The sequence below is a fragment of the Bos indicus genome, chromosome 2 (assembly GCF_029378745.1).
Source record: "Bos indicus isolate NIAB-ARS_2022 breed Sahiwal x Tharparkar chromosome 2, NIAB-ARS_B.indTharparkar_mat_pri_1.0, whole genome shotgun sequence".
Taxonomy (NCBI): domain Eukaryota; kingdom Metazoa; phylum Chordata; class Mammalia; order Artiodactyla; family Bovidae; genus Bos; species Bos indicus.
Window position 1 is genome coordinate 64,496,192 of NC_091761.1, and position 22,628 is coordinate 64,518,819.

A 22,628-nucleotide genomic window follows, 5' to 3' on the forward strand; every position below is an offset into this window, starting at 1 on the left:
AGACCTCTGGCCTTTGTCTCAGGCACCAAAACATGTCTGGTTCATTACTTTCTAAATTACAGGTTTTGCATGAAGAAAATGCTTACTCTTAAGTTTTTGATTCACATTTATATTAATATTACTTTTGTGTATATGTGTGTGAGTGTGTGTATTCTGATTTTTCTGATTGTCTCTTAGAATCATGCTTATTTCTTGCTAATTTATCTGAATTGCCTTCCCTCTTTTACCAAGATGAATCATCTGGCAGGGTTACAGGTGTCTTCACCAAGTAGCTCTTTGTCTGTGTACACCCACTGTGGCTGTGAGCAGCTTGTCAGGATGTACATCCCACTCAGTGACAAAGAAGCACCTCAAGTGATAGCTTTCTGCTGCTTTCAGGGGTTAGGGATAAAAATAAGAGTTTTAATGTTAAAAAGCATACCAGGACAATATTGCTAGCAAAATTTCTTCTGTAAAATCCTCAAACAATTGGGCCCTATGCTGTGCCTTGGGTTTTGCCTGACTACAGAGAGCAGGTATTATGTAAATTTTATTAGAAAAAAATGTAATATTCTTGCTTTATCTTAAAGTTCCATTTAGGTGCAAATAAGTGAAGCTACTCTCTGTTCTGACATGAGCCCCCAAGAGAATTAACTAGATAATTCATCTCTGACTTTCAAAAGTACAACTAATGCACCTCATTAGAGCTTTTCTTTTAGGTAACTCCAGGAAAGAGGAAGCAGGGAGGAACTGAGTATCTTGATTAGGAGTGTGTGAGTCTCCAGAAACTCCCAGGGCACTTTAGGATAGATAGTTACATGGCATAAAATATGGGCTTCTGGGTGAGATCCTTGTGGTGCGCTGTCCCTTAAAGGATAAACAAGCAAAATCTTATTTTCTTGGAGTGGAAATCAATATAGTGGTGCTTTACCTATTTTGCAAATATTCCATCAGTCCGTTGCTTCTTGTTTCTATTAGCAAAATACTGGCTTAAAATAGTTTTCTGTTGAAAGTACTTAAGAATATTTAGGTAGTTCAGCATTAAGCTTGAGCACAGTGTCATCAGAAGTAAATTGGGGTGATGTCATTCCTTATTCACCCACTCAGTACTCTTGCCTGGAAAATCCCATGGACGGAGGAGACTGGTAGGCTGCAGTCCATGGGGTCGCTAAGAGTTGGACATGACTGAGCAACTTCACTTTCACTTTTCACTTTCAAGCATTGGAGAAGTCAATGGCAACCCACTCCAGTACTCTTGCCTGGAGAATCCCATGGGCGGAGGAGCCTGGTGGGCTGCAGTCCATGGGGTCGCTAAGAGTTGGACACGACTGAGCAACTTCACTTTCACTTTTCACTTTCATGCATTGGAGAAGGAAATGGCAACCTACTCCAGTGTTCTTGCCTGGAGAATCCCAGGGATAGGGGAGCCTGGTGGGCTGCCATCTATGGGGTCGCACGGATTCAGACATGATTGAAGCAACTTAGAAGAAGTAGCAGCAGCATTCCTTATTCAACATCATCATGCCAACAACATTGGACAAAATTGAATGCCTTTTGTATGATGATGGGGATGTGGTTTATAAAACATTCCAACCCCCAAGAGTCTTACGTTGTAACTGGGACCTAGTGAACTGCATATAACATCTATTTATTGAATTTGAAATGATAAGTTTTCTTCTCCATGTTGTTCAGTCGCTAAGTCATGTCTGACTCTGCAACCCCATGGGCTACAGCATCCCAGGCTCTCCTGTCCTTCATTATCTCCTGGAGTTTGCTCAAACTCATGTCCATTGAGTTGGTGATGCCATCCAACAGTCTCACCCTCTGTCATCCCCTTCTCCTCCTGCCCCCAATCCCTCCCAGCATCAGAGTCTTTTCCAATGAGTCAGCTCTTTGCATCAGGTGGCCTAAGTATCAGCTGGATGCTGAGCTCCAGCTTCAGCATCAGTCCTTCCAATAAATATTCAGGGTTGATTTCCTTTAGGATTGACTGCTTTGGTCTCCTTGCTGTCCAAGGGACTCTCAAGACATTTCTCCAGCACTACATTTATTTTTTTTTTTCAGGTTGTCATACGTGAATTCCAAATTTTTTTAATTTATTTATTTTAATTGGAGGCTAATTACTTTACAGTATTGTAGTGAGTTCTGCCATACATTGACATGAATCAGTCATGGGTGTACATGTGTTCCCCATCCTGAACCTCCCTCCCACCTCCCTCCCCATCCCATCCCTCAGGGTCATCCCAGTGCACCAGCCCTGAGCACCCTGTCTCATGCATTGAACCTGGACTGGCAATCTATTTCACATACATGATTCAATGCTATTCTCTCAAATCATCCCACCCTCACCTTCTCCCACAGAGTCCAAAAGTCTGTTCTTTACATCTGTGTCTCTTTTGATGGCTCGCATATAGGGTCATCTTTACCATCTTTCTAAATTCCATATATATGTGTTAATATACTGTATTGATGTTTTTTCTTTCTGACTTACTTCACTCTGTATAATAGGCTCCAGTTTCATCCACCTGATTAGAACTGATTCAAATGCATTCTTTTTAATAGCTGAGTAATATTCCATTGTTTATATGTACCACAGCTTTCTTATCCATTCATCTGCCAATGGACATCTAGGTTGCTTCCATGTCCTTGCTATTGTAAACAGTCCAGCACTACATTTTGAAAGCATTGATTCTTTGGTGCTCAGCCTTCTTTATGGTCCATCTCTCACATTTGTACATGACTGCTGGAAAAACTATAGCTTTGACTATGTGCACCTTTGTCAGCAAAGTGATGTCTTTGCTTTGAACTATTATTTATAATAATAATATTGTATTTGAACACTTAATTGTTTCTTAGGAGAGACTTGTCAGTTCAGTTCAGTTTAACAAACTCAGATGATATATAAATATGGACTTGGCAATAATTGTCAAAATAAGAATACATATAGTATTGATCATATTTTCTGAAACAAAAATTTGGATATGTTGGTTTTCTGACACTATATATTTATGGGAACAGTGAGATAGAAATATTTTTTAATTGCTTAAATTTTCTTTAAAATTCTCTCTGGGAATTGCAAACATATGACTGTTGTGATGTATATAAAGACATCAGTAATATAGGCACCCACCCACCACTAACTAGTTAGTGAGTGAGTGAAGTTGCTCAGTCGTGTCTGACTCTTCTCGACCCTGTGGAATGTAGCCCACCAGGCTCCTCTGTCCATGGGATTCTTCAGGCAGGAATACTGGAGTGGGTTGCCATTTCCTTCTCCAGGGGATCTTCCCAACCCAGGGATCAAACCCAGGTCTCCCACATTGCAGGCAGACACTTTAACCTCTGAGCCACCAGGGAAGCCCACTAACTAGTTAAGGACTGAATAATTTGTTCGTTTTAGGATGGCCTTTGCTGAGCCCAAGCTCTTTCCTCTGGTGGCTATCTGGCTCTCTTGTTCCATGAATTCTCTCTGAAAGCTAGGAAGATGGGAGAAAGGGAGCAGAAGAGGAAAAAGAGATTTTGAATGCAAATTTTGATGTTAACTTATGAATTATATTTAGTGATGTCCAAGCATTTAAGTGTAGCCACTGACTACTGAAATTCTCCACCTGCATAACATTCTTAGCATTTTTTATTTCCTTCTGCTTGAGTTACACTCAGACAACTATTTATGGGCTACAAGGACATCATTTCTGTTGCTTTTTTTTTTTTTTTAGATTTCTTACCACCTGAAGCATGCCTATAATGAAAATTACAGCTCACTTTTTCACATCATCCTATTCCACAGTAGAGTTTTCCTTTAAAGTGTTTTTGGAATTGAACTTTTTTTTAAAGGAAATAAATGTTGCTGATAGATGGAACAGGCAATAAAAGCATCATCTGAAAATTTATTAGTGTACCTTCACAGAGTTGTTCAATATGGAAGACAGTTGGCAGTATTGAGGAGTGTTTTGAGTGAAGAATAATGTGGAGTAGATATGAATTGATATGCCAATGGTCGTGGTTCATATTAGAGACATAAAGAAAATACTTTGTTCTCTTATCCATCATGCACATTTAATCTTGGGGATTTTACTGTGTGCTGAGTTCACTTTGTAAGTCAAATCCAGGGATGAAAAAGAAGAGTTTTATATGTTTTGCCTGACAGTACTAATGTTAAACTGTGAACAAATTGGATGTTCTTTTAAAACCCTGTGATTTATCTGACGTTATGTTTCCCCAGTAAAATTTAGTATGCTAGTCCTGAACAAAAGCTGCTAGCAATCCCTGGGAATGTTGTTATGGTGTTTGCCAAAGTGCTAGCTAAAGTGGCGATATATTCTGTGCACCCTCCCCACAACCAGACAACAAATGAGTAAGTAAATCAGAGGCTGAAGCCACCGGGGCTCAATGGGACAGCTGTCAGCTAGATGACTGGCCTCTACATTTTCATTTTTCTTATAGTAGGTAAATGTTTCTGTTTTGAAGTAATTGAATCATTATTAACTATGGAAATGGTTGTGGTTTGTTAAATCTACCGTGCTTATAGTCATCTGAGGCCAGATCCAACGTCTCTGATAAAATCACCTGCTCCCTAGATAAATGACCAGGGAACCTTGGAAAGACGTGGTCTCGCAGCATGGCCCACAGTTGGATAACGATCACAGATTCTCAGATAGAATTAGCAGTAGGGATAGATCTATAGGTACATGGGAAAGTCCAAAAGAAGTAACTGGGCCTGTAGAAAGAGCATGACATTTGAAATTGCACTGTAATTAAATTCTGGCTCTGCCACTAAATATTAACAGGACTCTGTAACCTATTGGCCTTCCCTAGCAGCTCAGATGGTAATGGATCTACCTACAGTGCAGGAGAACTGAGTTCAGTTCCTGAATTAGGAAGATCCCCTGGAGAGGGGCTTGGCAAGCCACTCCAGTATTCTTGCCTAGAGAGATAGAGGAGTCTTGGGGCTACAGTCCATGGGGTCACAAAGAGTTGAACACAACTGAGCGACTAACAGTTATACTTTTGCAACCTATTGGAACCTGTTTTCTTATCTATAAAGGGATCCCAGGCTGTTTGTGTTATGTCCCCATGGCAGTGAGTATGTTAAATGATATGCATGAGGTGATTTGGCTTAACTCTGAAGTGTTCTACAAACATTAGATGCTATTTATGTCTTTTGTGTTCTGGAAAGGGCTTAATGTTTTATGCTGATACCACCCAAGTCTCTTCCTTATGTGATCAGTCTTAAATTATGTATTTTTATATTTTTACTATGAATTAGTAGGCAGATATTTAACACATGGCTGGATATCCAAAATGAAAAACATGTTCCAGCTTCCTTGACTGACTGTCTTTCCAGAGTTAGATAGTTATCTCTTCATATCCCCATGGTTTCATTTTGCCATCTTCAAGTTAGAACACTGTGTGTATTTGAGGTGGGTCTTTTCCCTTCCCTTCCTCTTCCTCTCTTCACTCTCTTCCTCCCTTCTTCCTTCCTTCCTTTTCATGGTAGGAGCTAAGGACAATCTCCTTTAGAAAAATAATGAATGACCTGGAATACAGTATAACTATTATTACCACATATGCAGAGTTTCTGTATATTGGCTTTGTGTTGACCATCAGAATTAAAAATAATAAAAATAGAGAGATGGGTGATTTCAAAAAAAAAATACTTGCAACCATAAGATACTTGAAATCATTCCTCCTCTAAGCAAAGACTCTTTTCACATACAGGACTCATGTTGGGCATGATTTCCTGTGAGTGTTACAAGTATCTTTCACTAAATTCTCCCTTAATATTGCTTACCAGGTCTTTCCTTTCTTACAGACAGAGAATGAAACATGCTAAATGCAAAAAAAGAAAAAAATGCAAAGATTATATTAGGTGATGTCTATCCTAGGGCCCAAGAGAAGTATACAGAAAAAAAAAAAAAAAGTGTGGGGGAGGTTTTTACCCAAGGAAGACAGACACACACTCTGGAAAGAAGCAAACAGATTTTATTACCTAGACAGATCTAACCTTAATGGCATTCTGTATTAACATTCCTGAACTTCAGTAGTATTTAAATACTTATTCTTCTAAATTGAGTTTTTACAGATGATCAAAATCGTACACATTTAAAGCTAGGAGGGACCTTTGAGACAGTCTATTTCTGTATATTCTATTCACAGATGAGGAAATTAAGGGACAGAGAAGTTATGTGACTTGACTAAAATCACACAGCTGGTTAGCGGCAGAGTTAGGACTGGAATGTAAATTTTTTATTTCTATTTGTTCTAAAACTAAAATGGGTCTCTTCCCACTCTGGATTAGAATAGATCACAGTGAGATGGAATTTGATGGCCCTCAAGAAACAGAGGAGGCTGACGCTCCCTTTATCCTGTCAAATGGAATACCAAGTTTTGTCCACATGTGGCATACACTGCCTTTCCCCTTTGCCCAAATTTTTGATCTTTAATGATCCTCGCAGTCCTGGGCTCAGACCTAATGTCACTCCCCCAGTTGATGGGCTGGAAGGCAGCAGTGCCACCATGTTAAGGCCAAGCTTGTACACCAGGCAATTCTGCAACATTCTTATAATTATTCTGTTTATTCTGTAGAATAATTGTAAGAATTAAATCAAATGGACAACCTCAAAAGCTCATCTAAAGTAAAAATGATTTATCTTATATATTGAAGCATCTTTGTCCAGAGGCTCTTAAATTTGGACGTAGATTAGTATTACCTGAGGTGCTTTCTAAAATTACAGATCCCTGGCCTCACTCCTAGATATTGTAATCCACTGGGGCCAAAGTTGGCCAAGGTATCTGCATTTTAAAGAAGCCACACTTTGCTCCCCACACCCATTGATCAATGACTGACTGATGCCAGCCAACAACAGTGACCTAAGGAAATTTTAGTATTTGTCATTCTTGGAGTAACTGCATATTAAAGAATCAAAATCATAAGATAATTACAGACTATGAGGTCTCATTTTGTGAAATTGTCACTTTAATCATCCAAACTCCTGTTTTGACTATTGCAGTAGCATCTTATTTTCCCCACGTCTATGTTAACCTCACTCCAATCCATCCTCCACACTTGACCAGGGATCTATTTTAGAAAACAGATCCTGTCTTGTCAACTTCCCCCACCCTGTATCATGTGTGTGCATGTGCACACACACACACGTGCATGAAAACAGTCCATGGCTTCTTATTGCCCTTGGAGTAAAGGCAACGTTCCTTGGCCTGTGGCATGGTCTCATTAGTCCACTGAGCTTCACTTTCCTCCCCAGTTACACATACCTCCTTTCAGACTTTTTAAAAATTTCTCTCTCCCTCCCCAACCTCATGGGCATTTCCTGGTTAACTGCCATGGTGGTAAACATGAGCATTGGCTTTCCTAACCTCTCTGGCATCCCTCTAGTAATGATTTTTCAGAGCTCCTGGAATCTCTTCTTCCCAGCACACATCACAGTGTTATTTTATATTTGCTGGTGACATTTTGATTACTGTCTCCTTCTACAAGACTCTAAGCTTCATGAACACAGGCTCCACATGTGTTTTTATTCACCTTTCTACCTCTGGCATCTTCCACAGTGCCTGGCATACAAAAGCTACTCAGTACATATGTATTGGATGGATGGATTAATTAATTAGTTATAAAGTAAGATGACTTCATGAATGCCTGAATCCCATTGTGCTGGGCTAGGGGAAGCTGGTGACCAAAAGATGAATAGGACATAATTTGGAAGCAGGGTCTTATGATCACTTTCCTCAATGATGTTTTTGGATAGTAGCTGGCCATCTGTAAGGGGCTGGCCTGCCTGCTCTTTGAACTAACTGAGCCCCCCGGACTGTCATCTGTCTGAGCTGAGCTGATGCACCTGAGGGCTTTGTGTTGATCAGTATTATTTTACATAGGTCTGATGATGCTGACTACGTGAGAACAAAAGATAAGGGCTGCCCCACAGGTGAATCATTGCCCTGGTAACCGCTTAAAGAAACTTATAGCTCCAAGGATTGCTTTTTGTACCTTCAAGCCAGAGTTTGATTTAAACCCTTGGATACTAACTGAACTTCTAAATCTTTAACTTCCTGCATACCCGCTGGTATTTGTTGAGAGCAACAAGCTTATGGTCTCAACCATATATGAAATATGTGGGGAGTGAAAGTGTTTTGTGGTGGCCTCACTTTTATAGAATTCACTGCTGATTAAAGTCCATAAAGGACTGAAACATGAAAACAGGTCACCTCTGGAATCAACTTATTCTCTTCACAGTTCACCATTCTCAGGAGTGGACTTGGCTCATTTGTATTGTTTCCCTGTTAGAGGTTTATATGAAGAATATATTTTATTTAAAATATGTTTCTGACCTCTGTCCTGCTCTCTTTTTACCAGGTAAATTACAGGAGATTAATTATTAATAGAAAAGAGACTAATATTTCTGGTTGAAATGGGTTATTTATGTGTGTATAGAATTCATATACTTAATTTTTTAAAATATGGTCATGCTTTTTAAGCATAGTATAAATCCAACAGCTGTCCTGTCTGAAATTGACAGTAGTCATCTGTCAGTGGGGTTTAGCCGTCCAACTCTCCCACAACTCCCCCTTCTCCTTGTTTCTCTCCACCTATTTTCCTCTTTTGCTCATCTGTTTACTTAATATGTCCTTTCCATTTGTCTTCCTCCTCAATATTGCATTACACTCCAACACTCTCATTGGTATGTGCTTAAAGAGACAAGAGTAAAGAAAAGGATAGGATGGATAACTCTATAGCGCTTACTGGATTGATTTTAGGGCATTTTATTAATAGAATTGAAACACAATAAAATGTGCGTTTAAGCCTGAGAAATGTACAAATGTGGCTTTCTTTCCTGGTGGGGTCATATAAAGCAGTCACAAATCTCCTCTCTGCTTGTAGAGGACATTGACGACGCTCTGCCCATACCCCAAAGTCATCCAGAGTGCTCCCGAGATCTCTAGCTATCAGTGTGTGTGTTGAAGAGCGCTTTTATGTGAGAAGTATTTTTAAAAACCTTACTGCCTGTGGCAGCCTGGAGACTGACACCCCAGGAGCCGCCCCCAATTACTGATTCTTTGGAGGTTGGTGCATGAATGTCCCAACTCCCTTGCAGTTGGTAAAGAGTCTGCCTATAATGCAGGAGGCCTGGGTTTGATTCCTAGGTTGAGAAGATCCCCTGGAGAAGGAAATGGCAACCCACTCTAGTATTATTGCCTGGAGAATCCCATGGACAGAGGAGTCCAGCAGGTGACTGTCTCTGGGGTCACAAGAGTCAGACGTGACTGAGCACACACACACATACACCCTTAGCCCTAGGGTGGGATGATTCTGAGCTCTGTGTTTTGTTCCATTTCCCTGAGTTTCCATGGATTTAACTTCAGTTGGTTAGTAATATGCCCCCAGTGGCTCCCTTGCTTAAGTCACTTCCAAACTGATGTTTTTTGCATGTCTCAAATGGACTACGTGCGTTTAAATCCTTGTTCTTTAAGAACTCAGGCTAGACACTAACTAAGGACTTAGCAGTACTAACTGGGAGATTACGCTGTGACAAGATATTTTGCAGGGAACTACATTAAAAAAAAAACATTGACTTTTCCTTCAAAGCCCTTCGAAATGCTCTGCCTTCTCTGCTTGGGAGATCTCTTCCTATCTTCATACCACATTTGCTAGCATCTCTTTAGTTCCACCTGTTCTCTTTATTTCTTCAAACAACTCAATTTTCTGCATCTTGAAATCAAGGTTTCCACTTGTCTCTTCAATGCTCTTTGGCTGTAGTTCTTTATATTTCCTTTCCTTCCCTGCCACTCTTTCAAATAAGCATCTGAGAAAATTGCTGCTATTTTCTCTTTTCACTTTTTGCATAACCACTGACAATTTGGTTACCATCATCGCACTTGAGTCAAATAGCTCTCAAGTTCCCACTAACAGCCTTCTTATTACAAAACGTAGAGGTCCTTTTTGTGTCCTCTTGTCATTCTTGTCATTTCTGTTACCATTGAGCATATTAATAACTTTTCCTCCCTGAAAGTTGTGTCTTGAATAATTGAATTCTTAGAACCTTTATATTGCAAGGGACATTTAGTCCATCCATTTCATTTTGTATCTGGGGGAAAGTGAGGAATTGAAAAGATTGAATGTTTTGCCCGGCAAGGGGCACAATTGTAAAACCAGGATTTTAAATCCAGGGCGTCTGGCCTACCATCCAGTATGAGAACTGGTTTTGGTGAGTTCCCATCCAATACTTTCAGAGCATTCCTAATTTTTATTCCTTCTTGTAGAAAACCCTCCCAGCTGGTCTCCTGGCTCCTTCCGTCCACAGCCCATTGTCCATTGTAGCAGTTAAGATGCCATTTCTAAAATGTAAACCAGAACTTATCACTCCCCTACTTAGCCTCCAGTTCCTCTTTACTGCACTTAAAATAGAACCAAACCCCCTTTCCATGCCTTGAAAGACTGCCATGTTCTCTCTAATCTCATTCTGTGCTGTTCTTTACTCTTAAGAGTTCCTATGCTCCATCACATAGACTCTCCCTCAACTGGTCAGCAAGACAAGCTTAGCCCTGCCACTGGGTACTTGCTTTGCTGTTTCTTCTACCTGAAGTGTTTCTCTCCCAGACCATTGTCCAGCTGCTTGCTTCCCATCATTTGGTCTCAGCTTAAATGACCACCTCCTCAGACATACCTTACACTGATGACACCGTATCTCATATTGTCCCTAATCGTACCACTGGCTGCAGTTATAGAGCTTACTGATTTGACTTGGAGTTGATTGTGTTTCCCACACGTAGGATACAAATTCATAGAGTATAGAAACTTTGTCTTGTTTGCCATACCTCTAGTACTAGACTATCAAATGTCCAATACTTTGTGTTTAAGAAACATTTATAGGATAAATAAATGAATTAATGAATGATATCTGAATTTTTCTTTCCCATTTCCAGTAACCCTTTTCTTTTACTCTCCGGTTCTATTACCTGCCTCTCAGTTTTTCTTGCAAGATAATCAAACCGGTTTCCTCATGAACCAATAAGGACAAAATGCATTCCTGACTGGGGGCCTTTGTTCCAATGTTCCCTTTAACCAGAACTCCCATCCTATGCCTCTCTACCTATTCAAGTGGTATCACTCCACCAAAGCATAAGTCATTTCCATTTCCACAAAATCACTCCTCCCAGTCATCATTGATCACCCTTTCTTCAATTATGTAAAGTGACCCTTGAATTTTATGTAACCTAAATACTCATATATAATCTATACTATCCTGAATTGTGTCCAGTTTGTTCATATAATAATATTTAGGCACTGTGCCTAGACACTTTAATGTGAGTGTATGCATACATATAGCCAGTCCTCATTATTTTTGGACTTTCTGAATTCACTTACTACCGAAAATTTATTTGCAACCCCAAAATGAAAGCCTGCTGTGCTTTCATGGTTATTCATGGACATTTGCAGAGGGGTGAAAGCTTTAAGTTATTCAATACCTGTATTATCCCAGCTTAGGTCAACCAAAGCAATGTCCTGCCTTCTTTTTTCAGCTCTCCCACTGGAAATGTGTCCTTTAACACTCTGTTTAGTGCCACTTTTTTATATTTTTTTGTGAGTGGTCTCACTGTTGAAAATAGTCCCCAAACATGGTGTGAACTGCTATCTAATTTTCCGAAGTGCAAGAAGGCTGTGATGTGCCTCCTGGAGAAAATGGCTATTAGATAAGCTTTGTTTGAGCATGAGTTATAGTGCCTTTTGTGGTTAGTTCAGTGCAAATTAATCAACAATATATATTAAACAAGATGTCTTTAAATAGAAACACTCATAAAACAAGATTACGTATTGATTAGTGATGAAACTGTTGCAACCAAAGGCTTCCAGAAACCTAACCCTATATCTCCCCTAGGAGCAATGATTCAGTATTTGTTAATTCAGTGAACACAACTATCATGAATAATGAGAATTGACTGTAGATGTGTGCATGTTATGTGTGAGGCTGTTAACCTCATTTAAGCATTTAGGAGACAAAGACACCAAGAATTATTGAAATTAAGTAGTTTGCCCAATATTATTTGCAAAGCTGATAAATGGTAGATGTGGGATCTGGCTGCCATATCCCAAAGTCTTTTGGCTTTCAGTTTATACCAATGACTTTTCTTTGTTTGTTTTAATTAGATAGAATAATTCTATTTAATTAAGTAGAATCCTAATTACTTCTGTGCATATACACACACATAGAAATAGTGGTAGATGATATATTTTTTTAAAGCTTGCTTTGTAATCCCAATTTAGCATTTAAGTATAGTGCTCTCAAATCTTAAAAGAGAAATAGAAGGACCTCTTTATTTCTTTTTTTTTTTTACTTTACAATATTGTATTTATAAATTGAGTTGTAACTGCAGATTTCAAGTCATCATGGAAATAAAGGTCTGATGAGTGAACAAACCTTAAAGAATCAAAGCTATAAAAATACAGTCCTGGATGTTTGTCTTGGCTTGGGGATCTGCACTTTAAACTTGTTGAGCTTGTACTAACTCCAGCTACAAAAGTGGACACACCTGTACATTGTATGTGGATACACCCAGGCCGGATTTTATAAAGAGCTATCACCTGCTTAGTCAATTGCACATTTATATAAAGAAATGGAAATTATATCTTGAAATCTGTTAGGAAACAGATTAACATGGGTTAAGTTTCTATATAGTCTCCAATGTTTTATGTATTTATACATGCAAGTATACTTATACATGTGTACATATACATCGAATTTTTTCCTTCATATTTTATTTTCAAAAAAGAAGTTAAATAATTTCAGAACACGCAAAACACTTTTATGAACACAGTTAAAAAACCTGTTTGTTTGTTTTTTTTCCTGCTTATGCTGTTCTTTTCCCAGTGGGTTTTTTAAGAATCCTATCTCTTAATACTTTTATATTTGCAAATGATATCAGTCTAGTGCTGAATATAAAGAAACCTCTCACCACTGAAATCCAGTTTAGCCCACATGGTTGGCAACCAGCTGTATCAATACAAAGATTTCTACAGCATTCTGGTTAGAGTTAAAAAGCGTGATGGAATGATGACACCAGATTCTGTAGCACAGTGTCTTGATGTATGTATAAAAGTGGATGAGATATCTTTTTTTCATATGATATGCTCTTGACATTTATTTTTACCTTGAAAGCAAGAGCCAGTCATGAGGCTGAAATTAATACTTCCCAACTTCCAAAAAGCTGCAAGTGACAGGGTTGAGTAAGGAGCCACCAACAAACAGGGAGGCCAGGCAAGATAACATTTTATGTCTGCCTCAAGGCTATACTACAGATCCCGAAGTAGTTTCTAGAAAGGGGGCTCTATATAGGGCCCTTAAGAGCCATGTCATTATTGAGCAGAAGGAACTAAGTGGTTTCAGCATAGAATTCTGAGCTCTTTACCATTTAGATATTTTGTCATATTTTCTTTTACCTTATACTGGTTGCACGTCCAGTGACTTTGATGATCTTCTTTTGCGGAACTAAGCTATTCACAGGTATCAAGACTGACTGACTTTCCCGCAGTTTAGAGCAGAGCTGACTTTCACGGTGCAGATCTGAGTGAATTAACCACATGACTTCACCTACAACTTTGTGGGCTCAGTCACTTCTCCAGCAGGGCAGAGGACATGTGCATTCAGTGGTGGTAACCCAATGACTTGACCTGCCAAAATTCATTAAACTTATCTCTTGTGTTTATAGTATTAAGCACCACTAATACAAGCACCACTCAGAATTTGTTTAGCAAAATTTTCTCTACCTCAGCCCTGGAAAGAAAGCAAAAAGAGTGGGAAGGTTCCAGACTTTTCAACCTTAAACTCTTTCTTATTTTTCAGTGAAGATTACTAAAAACAACAATTCTTTCTTGCTTCAGGAAAAACTGTCAGAAGAAGAGCGAAAACACAAGGTGGCTTTGGAAGGCCGTCACATGGCGCTAGATGAGGACTCGAGGAGTGAAGGGAGCAGTGCAGATGAGGGGAAAGGCAAGACCAAATGGCTGTTAGAAAGATTGAAAGCTCTAGAGGTAAGAAATGGAACCATTTTCTACACGTTTAAAGAAAAATAACCGCATTCTACTTCTTTTATTGGCACTGCTTTTGAGAAAGGATAAATCTCCCTTTCTTAGTTCTCCCAGACTAATAGGATCTAGTAGCTGCCATTGAGATGCCTTTGTCAATGATGAGTATAACGTTAACATTTGTTTCACTGAATGAGTCCTAACCTAGTAACTATGACTGTCTTGCCTTGAAAAGAGTACATAAGACAAGAATTCATCTTAAATTCTGTATGGCCCTCAAACTAGATCAGTTTCCCTAAAATTGCAAGTTCCTTGAAGGAAGGCTGAGTGATATTCTTGCTTTATTTTCCCAATACCTAACGATTGAATAAATGAATGAATAAACAAACTATTGAATACTGTGTAAGGACAATTATAAGAAAAATAATGTTAAGCAGTAGAGCTATTTCTTCAAAAAACAGAAAAAGCTTATGCTGAAGTTCAACATATAAAACATAAATAAATAGAGGTGAAGTTGCACTAAGGGTACTTTAAGGAGGGTTTTTGACTGCTGTAGTCCTTCAAAACAGTTCCACACCTCTGGTCTGTTACTTAGTGGCATTTGACATCATTTCAGCTATTAATTCCTGAATGTTTATAGCAGCCCTCAAAGAGCATTTTAGTTATTAGTTCACATGCTTAAAGATCCAGCAAAGATGCCTTGTTCTGTGAGTTGACTTACCTCCTTTCAATAAATGTTTTGTTTGCATATAATACTGGAACGTAATTATTTTTAAGCAAAGACTATGGTAAGGCCACCTCTTCTTAAACTAGGCACAATGGGGCCTCAGCCAATATCTAAAAATGTAGCTCCAGTGTTCTTGCCTGGAGAATTCTATGGACAGAGAAGCCTGGTGGGTTACAGTCCATGGGGTCGCAAAGAGTTGGACACGGCTGAGCAACTTTCACTTTCACCACAGGGTCTACAGAATCCTGAAACTTCCTGCGGTAATATAAAGAAACATGACCTTGGAAGATCTTCTTTTCTTTTACTGACTTCTGCAGTTCTGTCCCTAATCCTAACTTACCGTGTTGTCTCTAGATGCATGCCATTTTTACTTTAATTTCCTCAGCAATAGTAAAGTGAAAGGAATAAGATTATGGACTTTGGAGACAGATTCCCACAGATTGGTTTGAATTTCAGTTTTATTATTTTCTAGTTTTGAATCCTTGGGCAAATCAATTAGACTCTATGCCTCTGTTGCCTCAACTGCAAAACTGGGGAAAATAGTAACTTACCTTACAGGGAAGTAATGAGGGCTGAGTGAGTTAATATTTGTACAACAGTGCCTGGCCTGTGGTCTTTTCTATCCTCCTACTCCAAGGCCCCTACCTTTCCTTACATGATTTTTCTCCTCTTTATCTAAGTACAATCATTAATACAAGAACTATGAATGAAAAACTTCAGCTGTTCCACGCCAGAGTAACTGAAGGTTTAGTGTGTGAGGTCACATATGGGGCAGAAGAGAGGTCAACTTAGGGACCCTCTGGCAGTTCCTTTTGAGCAAAGGGCCAATATTCACCTGTTTCCCGAAAGGTTCTCATTTGTCATTTTCAAGATAATCACTGTGAAAGGTAGAAAGGCCTTCTCAAGGGAAACTGAGGCTGTTATCTGAGAGTTTTGAGAACTCAGATTTGTCTTGATGTTGAATTAACTGGATTTAATTGTAGAAATGAATTGATATTACAATTTACCTAGAACCACATACTTAAATTGTTAGTCTTATTGATGATCACAGTCAGAATTGCTTTTAGTTCATCTAATTGTCATTGAGACAACTTTTGAAGGATATTTTATTTAATCAAGCTAAGAGGTTTCTAAAAAATATCTTTGGCAGCAAATGTTTTTTAAACCCTCACTGAGTAAGAGAGAACAGTTTTTTGTTTTCTTTTTTCTTTCACAGAGATCTTTACACTTCAGGCAACAACTCTTGCCTCCAGGATCAGTTGGATGCAATAGATGATATCTCTAAGTGCCATTAAGCCCTGCAATTTTAATTAAAAAAATATTTTATTTCCTAAATTAATGTTCTCTAGTCACAATGTCATGACTTGTTTCCTAAAATTCTTTACTGAATAGTAAAGAACTCTCTCCTTGCTCCTAATAGTAGTCACTATTGTCTACCTAAACCGATAATAAAAAGAAATCATATCACATACACAAACACACACACACAGTTATACATCCTCTGATTGTTTCAAGAATTTTGTGTTACTTTATTTTTTAAGATTTAGTATTTGTGTTCTCTGTATAGAACCCTTTGCATAAGTTAACAATTACTGTGAGACGATAAAAGACTGATTTTGATAGACTGTAATCAGAGCTGCTCACAGACCCCCACATAGATTTCTACACTTTAACAAAATGCTCTTTTGGAAGATTGCTGGTGAATTAACCATAATGCTTCAAAATTACTTTGGTGAATTTTGATGTCGTGCAGCAAGATTTTAGAAAGACAAAAATATTTTCTTTTCCATCAGTGTATTTTTGAAACAATCATATTTTTGTACCTTAATCTCTTGGCCCCTGGTGTGGTAGGAAGCAGAGAGTTATGATTGTCAGAGTGATGGAAAGATGATTTCATTCATTTCTGCTCTACAAATAGGTGCAGAAAAGAAGAGACACAAACTTGACTTCTAATATTATGTTCTTGATGAATATCACAATATTATTCAAAGCCAGCCTGAACTGATTCAGGGATAGACTGAGAGTTTGGAAATAACAGATACAAACTATTATATACAGAATGGATAAACAACAAGGTTCAACTGTATAGCACAGAGAACTATATTCAGTTCCCTGTGATAGACCAAGTGGAAAAGAATATGAAAGAGAATGCATATATATGTATAACTGAATCACTTTGCTGTATAGAAATTAACACAACATTGTAAATCAACTGTACTTGAATAAAATGAATCTTTTAATGAACAGCCTAGATTATAGTCGAGTCATCCCAGACTTTGAGAATTAAGTATATGTTGTCCAAGCACCAGATCCCCCAGCCTGAAGAAAGTCTAGTGCTCCCACGCCTACTGAGTCATTCTCTCTTGTGGTCATTCCAGGGGCTGTGTTTCTATACCATTCAACTGTCAATCCCTCTTCTTTCAGAATCAATCTCAGGTGAAACAGAACCCACTTTACTCACTTTTCCCAAAAATCCAATCCCACAAAGAATATGTAGTCATGCAGAAGGTCCCCAAGGCTAAGGGCTTTGCACTTACCCTTTAGAGAGCGCTCCCTCCAAGTCCCTCAGCTGCTGGGCATTCCTCACTGGCCACTTCTCAGTTCCAAGCCTCCTGGCAGAGACCAGCTTTTTCTCACAAGTTCCCCCTCCCCTTGCCATACTCCCCATCATATTGTCACATAGAGCTCTGTTGGTCTCTGTACCTCGTTCATGGTCTCATTCCACACTGTTCCCTGGCTCATCGAGGTATTTTGCTAAATAAGACATTTATTAACCTTCCAAAAAGAACTCCTTGTCCAGCAGCCAAAATAATAATTTCATATACACATGCATGTCACACTTTTTTTTTCTTCTCTTAGCAGTTGTTTTCTCTACTCAGTGCCTTGGTTTTGGCATTTGTCAAGTGTTGATGCAGAAGAGCAGGGCACTTCACATCACCACCCAGCAACTGCTTCCCCTTGGTCTAAATGATAATTTTCATTTGGGATCCTGATGTCTGCTGGAGAAACCATTTGATATATTTTATGTCTATGCCACAAGGACCATATAGGCAATCTGGATGCTGCTTGGACATTTTCTGTAACTCTTAAGTGCTAAGTATGGTATTTTCTGTTTTTAAGAAAAGTTTAGATTTCTATGGCTGCTATCAGAGACTGCTTTCTCAGAATAGAGCTCACCATTTTCATTGACATGGCACCACCATGTCATAGGCCCCTGCCATTCCTTTCTCCTACCCCATCCCGGACCATTGATTTAAAGATTCTTCCCAGACTTGACCTTCACAGTCCATTGATCTGACCTTGTATCTTCCTTATTCTCTACTCCTGGGCTTTGGACTCAGGCTCCAGGTTTGCTTTTGGCATGTTCTTTGAAATGCACCATTCCTTGTCTCCAAACCCTCTCCCTATGGACCAAAGAGCTCTTTCTCCCTATGCATTAACCAACTTCGTACTTGACCAAAAGTCAACCTGGACATCCCTATACTCACTTTCAACTCCCATTGCGTCTCTCATTCTCAGACTCTAGCCAGAAGGACTGGCTTGAGACCATCTGGGAGTTTTGAGCCTCCAGGTTCATGCTGAAGCCTAGGCTAACTACAGCCTGAAGTCAGAAGAACTTAGCTTCTTATAGGAAAGATTTACTCTGTGCAGAAAAAATATGGCAATTAAATGTGTTAAAGTGAATAGCTTTCTTGGCTCAGTTAAACTTTCCGTGAAAGTAGGACAATTAAAGTGCTAAGCTTAAGCATTCTTGTTAATCGTAACTCCTGTTTAAAATGAGGTAGTCTAGAATAGCAATTCTCAAATCTGGCCACACATCACAATTATATGTTGATTTTTTAGTCAATAGATATTAACTGAATGCCTTCTATGGGCCAAACACTATTCTAGACACTGGGATTTGATAAATTTTCATGGTCCTCAACCCCAGTCAACCCCAGGGAATGCAGACAAAATGTACAAACTTAAATAAAATAATAAATAAGCAAACAAGGAATATATAAATAAGACCCTCTGAATAAGAAACAGTGAGGTGATACAGTAGTAGAGATTCTGGGGATGGAAATGGGAGAGGTATTTATCTCCAATGGCTTCTCATATTGAGTCATGTGGAGGTAATATCACTAAAAAAAAGGAGACGGCTGTGTAAGTGTCTAGAAGACGAACAAGAAGAAATTGTAAATGCGAAAGCCCAGAGATGGTAGAAAACTTGACAATTTAGGGGAACAGAACTAAGAACTTTGTCCTAGGGAAATAAGATATAAGATTTGAAAACTGGAATGAAATTGAGTTCAGTGAAGTAGACAGAGGCTATACCCTTTAAAGCCTTCTAGGTCAGTAAAGACTTCTAACATAATGATACATGGAAAGGAAAGCCAGTGAAGATTTTTAACTAGCGAAGTAGCATGATCTGATGTGTGCTTTAGAAAGACAATTCTTGCTGGTTTGTGGGCTGAGAATCCCATGGACAGAGGACACTGGCAGGCTACAGTCCATAGGGTCGCAGAGTCAGACGTGACTAAAGTCAGACTTAGCAGCAGCAGTAGGACAGAGGTAGAGAAGATCAGGTAGGAGGTTGTTTCAGATTCCAAACAAAACATATTATTAGACTGGTCTAGTTGGGCAACTTAGGACTAACAGGGAGTAAAAACAATAAAACTATACAGTAATATCAGTGCACTAGTGGGGATTTGTAATGATTTTCACACATGTACACATATACACTATTGTAATCTTCATAGCAACCCTGTGGAGTGAGATGTATATGATTAGTATCCCCATTTTACAGATAATGAAACTGGAGTTCCAGGCGAGCTGGGTAACTTACCCAAGATCAGATTAAGTGTGAGAATTTGATTTCATGTTGTGTAGTTTCTCTATGCTATGCTGGCAAGAAATAGTCAAATAAGAAAATATTTTAAAAGTAAAGCCTACTGGAATTACTGAAGTATTGGATGTGGAATATAGAGAAAATGAGATACAACGATGACTTTTAGGCTTTTGATCTTCGTAACTGAACGTGGGGTGTTCCAGATTTCTGAGAGAGGCAAGGCTTGGGGAAGAAATGTACCATCATCAATTTACTGTGTCCATATCGAATTGAGATGCCTATTAAGCATTCAAGTGATGATGTTCGATAGGCAATTGGCTATCCAAGGCCAAGGTCAGGGCTAGATATATAGATTTGAGTGTCATCAGAATATAGATGACATTCTACATTGTGGAACTTAATAAGGCCATGAAGGTGGACCTTAAGGAGGCAGAGGACAGAGCCCTGGGGCACCTCTCTATTAGTGGTCCAGCAGAGGAAGAAGAGCCAGCAAATGAGACCAGGAAACAGTAGCTAGTGAGCTGGGAGAAAAATCAGAACGATGAGGTGTCATAGATGCCTGAGGAAGAACGTGTTTCAAGGACAACCTCGTCGAATGCTGAGGGGAGAATAAGAGAGAGGAAACACAGAAATCCTCTCTGGCTCTGGCAAGGGATGGGTTAGCTAAAAGCCTAGTAACAACAGTTTCTGATTGAGTTGGTAGGCAGGTAAAGACATGGAGACATCATGGAGATAGATAGCTCTTCTAAGGTTTCTGGTGAAGTCAAGCCAATATGGGTGAGAGTCATAGCTGGAGAGAGACATTGTACAAGAGGAACTCTTTTAAAAAGACAAGAGATGTTAGGGCATGCTGATGCGCCATTGGGAACCATCCAGTAGAAAGGGCAAACTCCATGAGTTAGGAGTGAGAGATATAACTCACTCCTATATAAATGTAGCAATGACATCTGCAAGCATAAGAGGGATGAATTGCATGCGGGAATGGAGCTTCTGAAAAACCAGACGCCTATGAGACAACCCAGGAAATTCCAAGTCTTTAAGTCTAAGTGAAGTGAAAGTGAAAGTGAAGTCACTCAGTTGTGTCCAACTCTCCGCGACCCCATGGACCGCAGCCCACCAGGCTCCTCCATCCACGGGATTTTCCAGGCAAGAGTACTGGAGTGGGGTGCCATTGATGGAGGCTAAATATCTGGGTTTTTATAAAACCCTGAGGGTGTTTCAGATGCACAACCAGAATTGAGAACCACCAATACAGCTTTTAGAATAACACTGAAAGCTGTTGAAACACCTTAGGTCCAGTTCAGTACCAAACTCATTGGTTTCAACCACTTTTCAATCTAACCTTTCTTTGTTCCCAGTACTACTCAGTACCCCGTCTTGAGTAGTATTTTTCCTAAATCTTCAGACTCAAATGCAGAAGCCCTTCCCATATGTGCCCATTGCCAGAGAGCTTTTGAACCTAAGGAAAGTTTATAATCAAGGTGCCCCGCAGTGGCCTTTGATGGCTCCCCTGCCATGGCTGTGGGTTTGAAACACCTAGGTCTGACTTTGGCTCTTTGCTGATGAGAAACAATCTGCTGCATGGCATTCCTGATTGACTTCAAGTTCTTACCTTCTTATTCCCCTCATTTTTGTCCTCTCCTTCATGCATGCTAAGTCACTTCAGACGTGTCCGACTCTGTGTCCCTATGGACTGTAGCCCTCCAGGCTCCTCTGTCCATAGGATTCTCTAGGCAAGAATACTGGAGTGGGTTGCCATTTCCTTCTCCAGGGGATCTTCCTGACCCAGGGATCCAACGTGCATCTCTTCTGTCTCCTGCATGGGCAGGCAGGTTCTTTACCACAGTACCACCTGAGAAGTCCATCTTCTCTTATCCTAAGACAATGTAAAAAGAAATTTTACAAGTTATGAAGCAGCATACTGGTGGTTGTCTGAGTAGAAATCCTTAACTGTTTCCTTTTAATCTTTAGTTTCTATGACAGCCTGGTGACAGGTAGCTCCAGACATACCTGTCTTACGGTACATGGTGTATATCTTTCTCCTGATTAATTCCTATACAACTGTGGGTCATTTAGCAACAATCAGTGAACCAGGATTAGAGATAAAAACTCCTCTTTGGTAAAGGGGCTTGAAGTTTAAAAAAAAATTCCTTCCTATGTCAGTATGTAACTTTGTACTAACAGATTTCTGATTATAAAAATAGTCAGTAGTCACATTATAGAAAATTAGGAAAATAAAAGGAAATAATGAAAAGTGAAAGCGTTAGTCGCTTCTGTTGCGTCTGACTCTTTGAGACCACATGGATTGTAGCCCCCCCAGGCTCTTCTGTCCACAGAATTCTCCAAGCAAGAATACTGGAGTAGGTCGCTATTCCCTTCTCCAGGGAATCTTCCAGACCCGGAGATTGAACCCAAGTCCCCCACATTGCAGGCAGATTCTTTACCATCTGAGCCACCGTGATAAGGAAATAGGTAAATAATAATTACACCCATCAGAAATATATGCTGTTGACATTTTGGCATGTATATTTTCAGTCATTTTTTTCATCTGTTGTACTTAATCAAGTTGTTGTTCACTCACTCAGTCGTGTCTGGCTCTTTGCGAACCCATGGACTGCAGCATGCCAGGCTTCCCTGTCCTTCACTATCTCATAGAGTTTGCTCAAATTCATGTCCATTGAGTCAGTGGTGCCAATAAAGTTTAAAAAGCATAAATGTTACTTTATACAGATAGTAGCTTGCTCTTTCTATAGTATATCAAAAATATCCCCCACGTGATCCATCATTCCTTAAAATATGTCTTGATGGCTAGCAGAAATTTATCGAATGGATGCTGAGTACCATTTATTTAATGACTTTCATTGGCTGCTTAGGTTGTTGATACTTTTTCTTTATTATAATGAGATAATGGGTGTCCTGGCACAACAAGCCTTTTTACACACATATTTTAATAGAATACTTACCATATGACTATTCTTTTCAAAAAGTTACGCGGCTCGATTTCTTCATATCTGTTTAAATGAAGCAGTGGCTCCCCAAAGTTAAGAACCCCAGAAATGGCT

General features: G+C 39.3%; 1 protein-coding gene across 8 annotated transcripts in view; it reads left to right on the forward strand.

The window, feature by feature from the left end:
• Window positions 1-22,628, forward strand: part of NCKAP5 (NCK associated protein 5) — a 1,211,030-nt gene that overhangs the window by 865,899 nt on the left and 322,503 nt on the right. For all 8 annotated transcript variants that reach the window (XM_070799923.1, XM_070799938.1, XM_070799949.1 and 5 more), the window contains one exon: window positions 13,865-14,014. In XM_070799923.1, coding sequence (XP_070656024.1) covers window positions 13,865-14,014 — 150 coding nt within the window. The remainder of the gene's footprint in view (window positions 1-13,864; window positions 14,015-22,628) is intronic.